General features: G+C 47.9%; 1 protein-coding gene across 2 annotated transcripts; it reads right to left on the bottom strand.

Annotated features, from left to right (window-relative positions):
• Window positions 1-458: 458 nt before the first annotated feature.
• On the bottom strand, window positions 459-11,573 carry OSR2 (odd-skipped related transciption factor 2). 2 transcript variants are annotated; one of them, XM_026705914.2, is made up of 4 exons: window positions 11,113-11,573; window positions 3,881-4,705; window positions 2,498-2,597; window positions 459-1,016 (listed from the first exon to the last, which is right to left on the bottom strand). In XM_026705914.2, the coding sequence occupies exons 2-4, from the start codon at window positions 4,615-4,617 to the stop codon at window positions 834-836; spliced, it is 1,020 nt and encodes a 339-aa protein (XP_026561699.1). In that variant the 5' UTR covers window positions 4,618-4,705; window positions 11,113-11,573; the 3' UTR covers window positions 459-833. The 2 variants fall into 2 exon arrangements, with proteins under 2 accessions (XP_026561699.1, XP_026561700.1); XM_026705915.2 differs by having other exon boundaries at window positions 459-934.
• Between the last annotated feature and the right edge of the window lie 2,323 nt (window positions 11,574-13,896).

The raw sequence follows: 13,896 nt of genomic DNA, 5'->3' as shown, positions 1-13,896 counted from the left end.
GGCCAGTTAATGCTTCCCCATGAGGCTAACCTTGTGTTCTGGCATTCCATTGCATCAGTAAAAGCAACACACAAAGACAGAAGAGATGCCCGGTCTGTTTTGTCTGCCATGGCATAGTGGAATCCTCCATCTAGAGGTACTTAAGATCAAGTTTTAATCTGATGTGCCTAGATTGCCTCTTCTCAAAACCAGGGACAATGAGATCATAAAGCCAGCTGGGTGACTTGAGTCAGTCATCCTCTCTCTGCCCTCCCTCAGGAAGGGCTGTGAAAACCACTTCAAAAAAAATCTGCCATGAAAATGGCAGACTAGATTTTCCCCCACCCCCCAATAATGATGCACACACATCTCTCACAAAGTCCCCCCCCCCGCCCCCCAAAGAACAGTTTCAGCTCTTGTGACTATCAGAAAGGGAGAGAAGAAAACTTGTCACTTATTCAAACTCAGAATGAGAATTATTTTGGGGGAAAAAGTGTTTATTTGGAAATATAATTTGTAAAAGAAGTATTTTCACTCCTAGGTTTTGCTGTTGGTACCAATGTGCATTTGGTAAGACAATAGAAAGCCAACATATTGCTGTGCAGAGCTCGAAAATGAGCTGCTCTGTTACTATATACAAGAAACCAGCTGGCCCTCTCAGTGCAGGGAGAATGCTTGGAACAGGTATCAGCTCCCACCACCATAACAGAAAGAGGACCGGCTGGCACTGAGGGACATGGAATCAAGCCCCCTAGATGCACCTGTCCACATCACCCATGTGGACATAAGATTACACTACAGTTCAAGTCCTTGAGCCAGAATTAGCTCCCTGTGGGGAGGGGTTCTCGGCTGTTCTAGAAGTCCTGCCGCGGGGTGTGAGTTAGACTGTGCCTCCGCAGATCACAGTTGCGCCTGAACACTTTGCCGCACTGCTCACAGTTGTAGGGCTTGATGTCTGTATGGGTGAGAAGGTGAGTTTTCAGGTTACTTCTTTGATTAAAGGTTCTTCCACATGTGGGGCATTTGTGTGGAGATTCCTGTTCAGATTTGAAGCAAGCAAAGGATTAAACCCTTGACAAACTACTTGGATTATTGAGCTTTTCAAAGTTCACTCAGCATTTCCACCACCTCCACCACCACCCCCCTCTAGTTTATGGCCTCATTAAATTGCTGTAGGACAAGAACATGGCAAGACAAAATAAACTACAATCTGTGAAGACAGAAAAACCAATGCAATTCTGTACAAATGTAAATTGACAGTAATAGGCAACAATGAAGGCTACAGACTAAAGTGTATAGGACTGCACTGTGCACACATTTATAGTTTGGTTTTAGGCAAATTTACTTTAGAGTCTTTCCAACAAGATTCTGTAAGGATTACTCCCAAATAAGTACACATACACTTTCAGATTTAGAATCTGAGATTCATATACTTCTGTGTTTACTGTCCATCACAAGTACATTTAAAGAAAATCTAAACACACTTCAACGACTAAGATTTCTCCCATCACCATTTATGTGCATCCAAACATGCACGTGATTTCACTTTTTTTTTTTACTCAATTGGCCAATTTTCTTTAAAAACTGATCTCAGATCACAGCTTTACTTTCACATTAACTGCACTTTTAGCTGCAGGCACAATTATTTCCAGAAAATGCATCTGGAACCCAGAAGCAGATTACTGATTTACTCTCAGTCCCTTGTAAGTGTGTTTAAGATTATAGTCTTAATTGCACAGACATATCTTCCTGCCTGTCAAGACCAGTCCTCTTGCTTTGCAGTTCCTGGAATCTAAGGGGAAAATTCTCCTGCTAATCCACCCGGCTTCCAAGGGAGTCTTGGTTCATCTCTCTAAGTGAGAAGTCTTCCACAAGAGCACATCTCATTTAGCCACTGGTAGGTTGGTCCGGCTGCTTAAGAAGCTTTTTCAAGTGTTAGAACAGGGAAGTCTTGAATGAGAGAAGTCAACTTTAGGTAGGCTATCTTTCCTCAAATGTAAATCCTCCATAATTCAATATACTCTTAAGTAAATTTACACAGGCTCCCAATCCCTAGGAAATATTACTTATTTTAGGGTTTTTTTTATTTTACTGATATCCCATTTTTCTCCTAGAATTTGAGTGCTTATTAGGGGTTTTTAGTAGCTGAAGAAACAGGGCAAATGCAATGAATTGCAATAATAGTACATCAAAATGATGACATGCAAGCACACTTGCATCTGGTGCAAGTGAGTCTCAGCACTGGCATGTTGGTATCACTTTGCACATTTAACCATTTACCCCCTTTGTCCTCACTATCTAAATGGCCATGTTACAATCATATATATTAAGTATGGATTTCTGTTGTTTTCTACCTATCAGCATTTGAGAAAAATAGCACAAAATATTTCAGATTATTAAAAAGAAGCACATCTCTATCTCTTTTATTTTGCATCTAGAAAATAATTACTTTGTGTTTTGAATTCACAATTAATTGAAATCAAAGTAGAATGTGTAAAATAATTGAGCCTAACCTTACCTGCATATGTAAAGTTTTATGAACGGCTAGGGTCCTAGATTGGCAAAATCCTTTCCCACACTCTTGGCACTTGAAGGGTTTTTCTTTAGAGTGGATATACCTGGAAATCAACCAAAGTGTTTGGAGTCAATATTTCTACACACACAACAAATGCCATAATAGCCCAACTTCTGCATAATCAAATTTTTAAAACCAAAATTATATGCTGCCTAGCTGTTCATCCCCAAGGTCCCTTTTTAACATATTCAAACACTTTGACACTGCTCTTCATTGCTTTCTTAGGAATAAGCCTCTTTAAATAGGAAAAACATATTTCTGGGTAAATATGCATGCATTTGAGTAAACATGCTTAGCAAGGGTTTAATCCCATGTAAATGTTCATGGGTGTAAGCCCTATTTACTACTTTGGCAGGTAATTTCAGGTGAAGTTAATCAAAACTGCGCTTTAATTAATGTCAGCTTGAAGGTTTGTGTTGAAGTTTATAAATCTGACAGGAGAATGTAGGGGTTTTGTGGAATAAAGAGACCAACATTCTTCGGCTTCTCAAAACAAGCCACAAAAGAGTCTCTTTGTAGAGATTTGTATATCGTTACAAACCCATAAATATTTTTGTGCTCTTACTGCCAAGTCTTTAGTGATAGTTATATTATAGCCCAAAGGCAAAGAAAAAAGAAAAAAGGAGAGAGGCAAGAAACATGATCAAGATCATCAGAGGATCTTCAAGCAAGGGAGAATTCTAAACTTGAGATTCTAACTTTAGAAATGTTTCAGACAATAAGAAATACGTTTGAAGACAATAAGACTAAAGTCAATCATTCTTCCTCAAAGCAATAGGAATTCTGCCTCCTACTCCAACCAGATCAAGTAGTTTAGCCCCACCATCTTAAAAATCCCTTGGCTTTAAAAACAGGCATGTCCCTTTGGATGAAGGGTTGAAGGCAAATCAACAGAATGACTACATCCTTGGCTCCAACTTTATTTTCTTGGAAATAAATCCTACTGACCTTGTTCAGAGGTATAACAAGAACACTTCTTGTTTAGATTGGGTCTGCAGGCAATAGCCGTGTTCCTACAACATGCTAAATCATGATTTGTTTGAAGTAGGATTTACTGAACGGGCCATAAACAATCCTGAAGCAACGGCTTCCTAGCAAACAATCAATATATATAGCTTAGCGTTGTATTTGAATTCAGCTTCTGATTACGTTCAAGCCGCTATAAGCCTTGGTTTGTTTTAACTATGGTTTTCGGAAGAAAACACTCGACAACCTTCGAAGTATAAGCCAGGCTCTCCATAAACCGATTAAACCCAGACGAGTAAAACCTCCCTTCAGGCCTGCAGCCCCGCCATCTGAGGAGGCCTAGCGGAGGCAGAGGCTGACCTGTGGTCGCGAAGGTGATCTTGCCTCCGGAAGGCCTTGTGGCAGATGTCGCAGGTGTAAGGCCGCTCGTCGGTGTGGGTCCTCTCGTGGATGAGCAGGTTGTAGGACTTGGTGAAGTGTCGCCCGCAGAACTTGCAGATGAACTCCTTCTTGGTCTTGGAGGGCAGCCGGCCCCGCGCGGGCTTCCGGCTCTCGGGAGAGAGCTTGCCCAGCGCCGCTGAAAGAGGCCCGCCCAGCTTGGCCAGCTCCCCCTGAGCTTGCGCGGCCACCGCCGCCGCCACCGCGTGCGCCTTGGGCGGGTCCTCCTGAGTGGCGGCCGCCGCCAGGTTGGCAAAGTCAAAGCGGGGCCGCTCCTTGCGCAGCGCAGGCAAGACGTGCGCGATGGCGGCGGCCTGCTTGGGGTGGAACAGGTGCGTGGCGAAAGGCAAGCCCGGGAAGGGGAAGCGCTCCACCAGGCCTTGCGCCGCCGCCATTTCGCTCAGCGCCGAGCAGCGGCTGATCTCGGCCGAGCCGCTGCCACCGCCGCCGCCCGAGGCACTGGCAGCGGCGGCCGCGGCCGCGTAACAACCCAGCGTCCAGTGGTTCATGTGCATGGTGTGGACAGCGCTCAGGCCGTAGAGGCCTTGCAGGTGGTCCACGGCGGCCGGGAACGTATTGACGGCTTGCAAGAAGGAATAGTTGGTCAGTTGCAGCGAAGGGTGCAGTGGGATCGGCGCCGGCAGAGCCTTGCTCCCCATCGCGCTGGACCAGGCCTTGCCTTGCTTTGACTGGTTGAACCCGACGGTCGGAAAGCGCGGAACGGCCTCTTTCTCCGGTGTTCGGATCCTAAGCAGAAACAGGAACATGAGGGGGGGGGGAAGTAGAAGAGATTGATGGTTATTCGAGGAGGCGCACAAAGCGGCCCTTTCCTCACGTGCGGTTTCTTTCTCCCCTAAACTGCCTGACAGGCTCACGTGGCCCCCGTGCTTCCCACCACCCCAGGCCAGACCTTAATCCGTTTTATGCCCACCGCTAACGGGACGCGCTGCGACAAGTGGGGAAGGGGCCCCAAAAAAGTTCTGTGCTTCCTTTTTTTCAAGGCGGCCGAGTCAGAAGATTAGTGGGCGCGGGTATCCAGGGATACGGCCAGGGAAAGCAAAGCGGGGAAAAGAAAAGCAGGCCCGGCAAGCTTTGGAACAAACCCTGGCTTATGTCCGAACTGGAAACACGGGCACGGGAAGCGCGAGGAGTGCGGGTGGGCAGCGCAATCCGAACATCCCGATTTATGGTGGCCAATTCTTCTTGCCAACCTGCCAGCGCTGGTTGATGACTTCAGTTCCATCGCAGCCAAGGCCGGAGGAAAGAGCTTTGAAGAAGGGCCAGGTCCTGCGGAGCAGCGAGAGGGTAATAATGCAAGCGATACCTTGGAGCTTATTGGGGCGTGAGACAGGCCACCCGAACTGGCAGGGGAGCACCACCAACTCTGCGGTGCAGAGTTACGCACTTGGCGAGGGGATCAGTCAGAGGCCGCTGAACCAAAGACACGCCATGCTTGGCCGAGGCGCTCAAGGTAAAGAGCCAAGCAAACACCGGCGTGCCAGGAAGCGCAGGTGTCCTGACACCAAGCCGACCTAACGCCCGTTTTTCTCGCCTTCTGTAAGATTGATGCTTAACTGCCCCCTGCCCTATTCAGAAGAGGGTGAAATGGAAATAAAACCACGACCTCCATGGACACTTGGGAGCTAGAAACTTTTTATTAAGATGAAGAGAAACCTGATTAGGCTACCCCTCCTGTCCCGCGGGAAGCAAAGAGTAGCTGCGTTCTGCCCCTCGACAACCTGCGAAGCCTTTCTCTTTGAAGGGGAGGGGGGGGGGTCATCCCTTGCCGCCTAAACACTCCCAAGGAGGCTGTTCTGCAAGGCGGACAGAGAAGAACAGGACGGGCCCTAGTGAGCAGAGGGTCAGAGTTGCCCTCCGAAACACTCCGATTGAACTTCCTCACGGGATTGTGTTGGCGGCCACAGGGCCTATGCCGGAGTAGTTCTAGGTAGGTCAATCTATTGGCAGCTCTAAGCTGTGCGCGGCGGCCTAGGAAGAAGGTGTAAAGTACTCCCCCCCAACACACACACACTCGCAGTCTTCTCGGGAAGGGGAACGTGCGGTCTCCTCGCATTACTTGCAGGCTCGGGTCATTAACCAGCGAGAAAGAAGAGAAGCTTCACTAAGCAGGGGGCCTCAAGCAATGGCTTCAGCCCGCCTCCAAAGTGCAACATTGCACCTCCCATCTAAAGTGCGGGAGCCGGCAGTGCCGTGGATTCGAATTCAGCTTTCCTGCTTTTTAATAAGCTTCCCGCCACGTGATCTGGGAACAAGAAGTCGATGCCTACGTGCCCAGCGCCGAACCCGTACCAGTCGGTATTAATTCCTTAACCCAGAGAAAAGCAATGCGATCCTAGGAAATCTGTTGTAGGATGCCTCCCCCGCTCTTGAAATAAAATCTTATTGTAACCCGGTCGTAGATGCTTGAGAGTTCTGGCAGGGAAAAACTGCAGGGATCGGTCTTCCGGCAGACCTGAGTCCTGACTTGCGAATAGAAGTGCGCGGAGCCTCGGGACGGGGAAATTTCACTAGCAAAAGGGAGCAGGAGGAACGAGAAAGGAGGGGAAAAAAGATCAGGCAGGCCTTTCCGTTGGCGTAAGCTTGAGAGGAGTCGGTCGGTTGCTCTGTCTCCTGTGCATCTGTTCTCTCCCTCCCATTTATGCCTGTCTCAGCTTCTAGGCCTTGGCACCCATGGTCCCGATCCTGGCTCTGAACCCAAGGCTCTGCCTTAGAAAAAGTCGGTCCTAGAAGCTAAGCCTGAAAAGGCAAAGGAGTCGCTGTCCTGAAGTCCAGCCAGGGCCTCGTTCGGAAACGGCGGTCATCAAGGCCTAGAACGCTTGCATCTGGAAAGCAGGGGAGTGGGGAAAAGCTGGGGAAACGTGAAGGCTCACAATCTGAGTGAGGCTTCTGAACGGCGGGGAGATAAGTTTCCCCAGGCACAGGCCTTTTCAGGGCTTCCAAAGTAGCCGGCTGAGGTTGGCCGTAATTGAACGCTGGGGCAAAGAGGTGGGGGAACCCATGGCTGCTGCTTCTCTCTTCCCGCCCGCCCCCCGCCTGCAGCGCGGTGCTTATTTTTCTTCCTTCAGCAACAAGTCATTGATCAAGATAAGCGACTCCGAGAAAAGCAACGCCCGATTCTCGCGCGCGCTTCGCGGCGCCTAAAGAAAACGGCCCGGAGTCCTTCCAGCTGGCTTTTGGCCTGCTGTGCTTTGCGCTAGCCGAAGCGACACCCCCGAGGATTTCGGGAATGGGCGATCGCGATCTAGCTTGGGCCGACTTGGCGGTGGTCAATTCCCACGCGGACTGCGGGCAAGAAACAGGGGCGATCGGGGGGTGCGATTAACAAACCGGCTCCTGTCTTTCTTCCTCTCCCGGCCGCCCGCTTTCCTCTCTCATATTGTTGCCTTATGGCCATCGGCCTGCTGTAGGAATTCGGCTGTTCCCGGCTCCGCGTTCTTACTACATTTGGAACCTGTTATCGGAGTTGTGGAAAGTGTGGGAAATGTGATATCGCTTAGGAAAAGGAAGAGGCACCAAAACCTAATCGGGAGTTACAAGGCTGTGCTGAGCAGCCCGACTCACCCGAATCCCTTCAGCTGGCTCCTTCTCTCGCAGGCAGTGCAGAGCCCAAAATGCCTTCAGGTGGTGCCACTTTATATTCCGAACTAGAAATACTTCAGTATTTTAAAGAATCCCAAGTTGGACAATGTGCAAGCTCATTTAGCCACCAGCTTGGTCCAGTGTCAGCTACCATCTCCGCCAGTGGTGGAGGCTTTAATGTGTCCCACGCCAATTTAACTGGGGGTGTTTTTGTGTGTGTGTGTGTGTGGAAGAGAATCGACCTGCTTAAGCATTTGTATTTTTTTCCTTTATAAAAAAATAGGTATAATTTCCTGGTGCGAATCGATAATTAATTTAGATCAACCTTCCCCAAGCAGGTGACTTCCAAATATGCTGGACTACAAATCCCATCGCCCCAACGAGTGAAGAATGAGTGGGGGAGGGGGTTCACCCAGCGTGGGAAAAGACCTGTGCAGAGTCACTCAGCAGCGGCTCCAGGGCCCAAATGGCCTCATTCTTGGGCGGTTGAAGGGTTTGCCCTGGCTTTCCTGCGGCCTTTGGGCTTGACAGAAGCCAAAGGGCAGCTGAAGCCTGCAATCTGGGCCCTGGGTGGATTTTCTCTTTCCCTTTTGGCCCTTCTTTGAAGTGCGCCAATTTTTTTTTCCCCCCTCCTGTATAAATGAGCCCAGCGACCTCCAAACCTTCCTTTCTTGTGGCCTGGGATCCTAGCGTGGGGGGGGAGGAATTGATGGGAGGTGTGTGACTGGAGGTGGGGGCCTCTTAGCTCAGCCCCTTTAACCGAAACTATAAGCTGAGGCTTCCCCCTCCTTTCTCTCAGCTTCAATTTCCCTTCTGAAATTGGCAGATTGAGGGCCTCCGAGTAGCAGTAGCTGGTCTCTGCTACCTGTCCACAACACAAACAGACCCTCCTCCGGTTGGGAATCAGGCCACAGGCGAGAAATGTGGGGGGGTACGTGGGGGCGGAGAACTGGTACTAATCCTGGACCACTTCACTTTTCAGCTGAAGTTTCCATTTTATTGGGAAGGGGTGTGTGTTAAATGATACTCTTCAAAGGACATTCTAAGAAGGCAAGTCTGAAGATCTGGAGTCCAGTTTTCGATTTCTATAAAACATGCAGGTTTCCCTCAACCCCCCCTCAGTTGTTCGAGAAATGAGAGTGCTTTAGAAAAATAGGAACCCTTCCCCCTCAATTTTTTTAAATGACTGTCCTTTGTTAAATTAGCTGCATTAAATTAGAAGCACCACAGCAATTAGGTCTATTTTCATTAGAGATAAGACCGGTTTCCCCCTCTCCCTTCCCAAGAACACGTAGAAAGTTGCATTACTTTTAGTGGCACTTGCTTCCAAATTGTTTTCCAAACTGGGAATAATTCTAATACGATCCATCCAAATGGCCTAAATAGCTTGGTTTGTCTTAAAAATGTATCCCATGTAGGCATCATAACAAATAGAACAAACACATTCATTAAAACAACTGAATTCATTCAACCAGATTTTACTTATGGCAGCAGGTGGATGCTTTTTTGTTGAACATGCTTATCTGCAGGTAGATTCCTTTAAATTCGTCTGAGTAAGCTAAGCTAGGATTATGTTCAGCAAACTAGCATAGAACTCTATTAAAAATCAATGGAAATTGGTTTCAAGGTAAATTCATTTAAGACTTGCAAGCAGTAAAAATTACGTTTTAATAAATACTAGATAAAGGTGAGTTTTTAAAATATGGATTATATTATTTTTCTATTAACATCAGGGTATAATAAAAGGAATTCCAAATGTGTGAGAATAAATTTGCTTAAAATACAAGCACAATTAAACAGAAATATTATGCAAGCTTAAATTCAAAGTGAGCTTAACTTACTAGCACTTACTTAGGAGTAGATATGTCTAGATTTTTTCACTATAATAGGCCAATTCAATGCATGTTTAGTCAGAAGTAGATCCGTTGATCTTAATAATGCTTATTAAGTGAGCTTATTACGTTTATTATCATTAATCTTATTAAGTATTGCTTATTACGTTTAATAGTGCTTAGTAAGTAAACTTAGTAAGATCCCTTGATACTTAACAAATATAGCTTTTAGCAACACTAGTGAGGTTGCTTAAGTTGTTTTACAAATGTTCCTAAATCCACATTTTTATTTGACACAAGGAGACATGGCTTCATCTCTTTTAGTTATTTCAGTAATAGTTCTTTTGCTCAAAATAGATTAAAAATGGTTTTGAGGTTATTTCACTTAAACGAATTTTCAGTTTCAGAAAACAGCACAATATAACAAAAGGATCTTTGTTTCAAAATACAGCAAACTATCTGCATGTTGTACATTGATTAATGCGTGTTTTTCATTTGATAAGGTTAATATTTCCATGAAATCAAGCTGGAGATAGCAATAAAACGCTTCTCAAACCTCACACTCTACTCTCTCCGATTAAGCTATGAATGGGATTGTACGCGGCAGCCATTGAAACCAGAACAACCTAAAATAAATAGGTCCAGGTGCCAAGTTGACAATCGGAAATCGCCTGCAGAGAAGGGTCGGGAAACGGTACCTTTTACTCGGAGACGCCGCTGACAGTCAGGCGCGAAATCAAACTTGGGTGTAATTGAGAAGCCCTGTCACTTTCCTTGCCGATCCGGATCCCGAATTTAATGAAAACCGGAGTCTAGAGCGCGAGTTCTTCTCCCACCCCCGAAATGCCACCGTGCTGCCAGTGGGCTCTTCTTTCTCTGCTCTTCCCAAGATCAGGGCTGGCGGATACTTTTCGTAATCGCCTCGACTTTGGTGTGTGAGAGTGAAACCACCAACTGTGCTCTAGAAAGGAGGGGGGGGGGAGGCACGCAGGGCTCGGGGGGGGGCTAAGAAGAGGGTTTGATGGTCCCCAGCTATCAGGTATACAAACATTGGTGGATGGAGACGGCGGGAGGGGCGAAGAAACCACCCAGGGATAATTCACCCGACTTTTGGGGGAGGAGGGCGGCTGTCGGATAATTTGATTTCGGCTCCACAGGAGCGTCCCGCGAGGGTCCTTCCGCTCAGGCAGGTATCACACCAAAGGCAAGAAAGCGCGCTTCCAGATCTCCCGCCTGCGTGGGGCGATCTGACTAACGGGACTCTCTCCGAGCGCGCCCGTGGGAGCGCAGAACCACGCCGGCTCTTCGCGCACCCTGGCCCGCCTTCAGCGACTGAGGCCAAGCGGTCAAACCGAAAGTAAACGCGCGATCCCCTCGGAGTTGACTAAGCGCCTCCATTTCCCCACCACCACCACCACCACCCAAAAGCGAAGCCGCGCCGCCCCCTCCCCGTCAAGCGGGACTTAACTCTCGGGCAAGGCGGCTGGCAGCTTCCCGGGTTCCCTCCGCCAACCGCGAGCGGGACGCGTCGCTTCTCCCCTTCCCGCTGCAGAGTTGCATTGGGGAGGCTCGGCTGCCCCGGGCCGCGCTTGCCTGGATGCTGCCAACCCTCCCTGGCCGCCCGGCGCGCCCTTCGAGAAGCCGGGCGGTCTCTCTGCAGCAGCCGCAGCCGCCGCCAAGACGAAGGGCCCGGCGGAGCGCGCGCGAACGGATGCCGCTTACCTGCCTCCCCCCTCGAGCCTCCTTCCGCCTGGCCTCAGGGGAGCCCCGCGTCTGCCCACCGGCCTTAACGCCGGAGCCGCCTCATTTAGATCCACGCTGAGAGGGCGGGAAACCCCAGGAGCTCTTTCATATTGTTGTCTCTCAGGAGGGCTTCAAATAGCCGGCAGAAGGTCGCTTCGGGGGCCCGCCGCCTCCCGTTTTCAGAGTTTCCCGAGCGGCGGGTAGGCGGTAGGCAAAAGACCCCGCATAAGGTTTGGTTTTGTTTTTTTTCCCCGACCGCGCTTCTCTTGGAGCGCCTCGCTTTCGACTCCAGCGAAGTTTGATACAAGTCTGAAACTCCCCCTCTCGGGTCCATCACATTTCAGCAGTTCCAGCGGCGAGGAGTTCTGTCCCCGCCCGCGGTCCCACCCCGAGCCGCTTGCGAGTCGAATGTTCACGGCTTGGACGTTCTGACCACGCCCAGCGCCGAACGTTCAGCGGGCTGTAAAAATGGTTGAGACCGCCCCTCAAAATCCCGCCTCCACTTTCTTTTCTACCACTCTGTTTACTTGTGTTTGGGTAGCAACTTGGCTTTAAAGGGACAGAGGTCTTTTTCCCCCCCTCCCTCTCCCTCTCTCCCTCCTTTCTTACACGTTACCTAAGGTGACTTTTTCTTTCAGAAAACAGGGCCAGGTCATAAATCAAACCTTTCTTTCTTTCTTTCTCTCTTTCTTTCTTAGACTTCTGCGTTCCTATTTCTATCAGCCGCAGGAACTCCGGTAGTTGTGTCAAAGCAACCCCACCTCCCACCTTAATGCATGCAGAAAATCAGCGATGGACATTAAACACTCTAATCGTATTTGCGTTACTATGCGGAGCGTATTTTCTAAGCCTTTACATTCTACTTGCCCCATAGGTATAAAACAAAGCATGATTAAATCAATTGTTTCCCGAAGTTCTAGTCCTTATTTTTTTTTCCCCCGTTTAACTAATATTCTACATTGGACTGCACAGTTTGGGAAATCTTGTGTTTAAATAAGAATTTATAGTGTCATTATTATGGTTGGTCATACAGACAGCTAGATATTTAGACTGATTTGGCATTTTTATCCACCTTTCGAGTCCTTCCTAAGGACCTGGAATTATTATTATGATTAGTCGCTCAGTCAGCCTGATGTTCAGCCTGGATTTGATATTTTTATCCACCTGGCGATTATTATTATCCTTATGCTCATCATCCTCATATCCAGAGTAGATTTTTCCAGCGGAATTCTGACGATATGTTTTCTTCTAGCTGAAACAGGTGGATCCAAAGATAGAATCGATAAACCGAAGCAACTTTTCTGCATCGCAGAAAGGGAGTGTTGAAAACTTCTTTTAAAACTTCTCCGAACTCACACTATAAAATTCTGAAGTGCCTCTGCCACTCTGCTTCAGAAATTTCCTTTAGATTTGTTTTATCTCTCCTCAGCTGTAGGAGCTATGCAGAAATTCACAGACCTGAGATCCGGTTGCTAGCACTTTTTCTCCATTCCGACCCAAGACAGTATTTTGCTCTTGCTTTTTTTTTTTTTTTTGCTCATCCCAAGTGACCAATCACAAGTTCTTTAACTCGAACCCCGGGATAAATAGAAACAGATTACTTGTTCTGAAATTGTGGTCGTGCGTTGCATTCTAGACGAATATTACTTAACGACAGTATTCATTCGTGGAGCCGGGTAGCAAGAAAGGTTGATTACGCTCCCCAGGCGGAATTTTACAGGGCCGACCGGCTCCCTGAAACCTAACACGACCCACCGAGTGACATGACGTTGAAAAGCAGGTCGTCCCCCGTCCCCCCCCAGTCTCGGAACAAGACCTGCTCGGTGAGATTTTGGAGAGGGGAGGAGAAAGATCAGGATCAATGGGCCAGATGGCGAAAGCCTTTGGTGTCAAATAATGAGCGAGGAACAAATACAATCAATCAAGAGTCCAGAAATTGGAAACATTGGAAAATTTAAGCTACTGGATGGGGCAATGAAAAAAAATCCGCTTTTTATTACAAAAAAAAAAAACCCCACACACTCGAGCGCACACACACAAACAATGGATATTCAATAATTCTCGTTTCTCCCCCCCACTCGCCCGGAAAATATTTATTTATACTTTTCCTTTATGGAAAAGAAAATCGGGAGCATTTGAAAAGAGGAAAAACTCCTGTCCTCTAAACTAAAGGCAATTCCAAGTGTTGATTCAGAGGTAAACCAAGCCACCAGAACGGGCGAATGTGCCCCTTCTCCCAGGATTCACCCTGGAATGGAAGCTGAGCGGATTGTAGGAACAGGTTCCAAGGGAGGGAGACTCCAGTCATTTATCGGGCACTCTGGCAGACTCTGATTTCACGTAATCCTAAATCGTGTTGGGGGTGAGCATAGGATTACTGGATTACTCTTGTAGGATATCTTATTTATAAGCAAACATCTCGAAGGAAGCAGGGATTTGTTCCAATATAAGCACGATTAAGCACCGGCTTTAAGAACGACTCTATTTTACGGTGACATACCCAGCCTTTTCTCCCTGACGATCTCTCTTCAAATGATCGCCCCAACAGGAACCCTGTGAGGTAGGCTCGAGTGGGAGACAGTGACTGGTACATAGTCATTCCGTAGATTTTCTTGGCTGGACTTAATCCTGGTTTCCCCCTCACCTGCGCTGCCCTGAAAGTAAACCTCTCACCTGGCATAGTCTGCACTCACCGGCGGTTGGCATCTTTTGTTCTCTGCCTTAGCTTGAGAAGGTAAGATTCATGTCCCGAACACATTCAAA

This window comes from Pseudonaja textilis, chromosome 3 (assembly GCF_049901715.1).
Source record: "Pseudonaja textilis isolate UNSWEBS1 chromosome 3, rPseTex1.2, whole genome shotgun sequence".
Classification (NCBI taxonomy): Eukaryota; Metazoa; Chordata; class Lepidosauria; order Squamata; family Elapidae; genus Pseudonaja; species Pseudonaja textilis.
This window is presented reverse-complemented; position numbering and strand designations above follow the sequence as displayed.

Excerpts from the sequence above, each read along its gene's own strand:
- OSR2 (XM_026705914.2), bottom strand. The coding sequence starts at position 4,617 with ATGGGGAGCAAGGCTCTGCCGGCGCCGATCCCACTGCACCCTTCGCTG. Across the intron at positions 2,598-3,880 it reads GATCACCTTCGCGACCACAG|GTATATCCACTCTAAAGAAA; the intron begins GTCAGCCTCTGC and ends GTTGATTTCCAG. Across the intron at positions 1,017-2,497 it reads ATAAAACTTTACATATGCAG|GAATCTCCACACAAATGCCC; the intron begins GTAAGGTTAGGC and ends AAATCTGAACAG.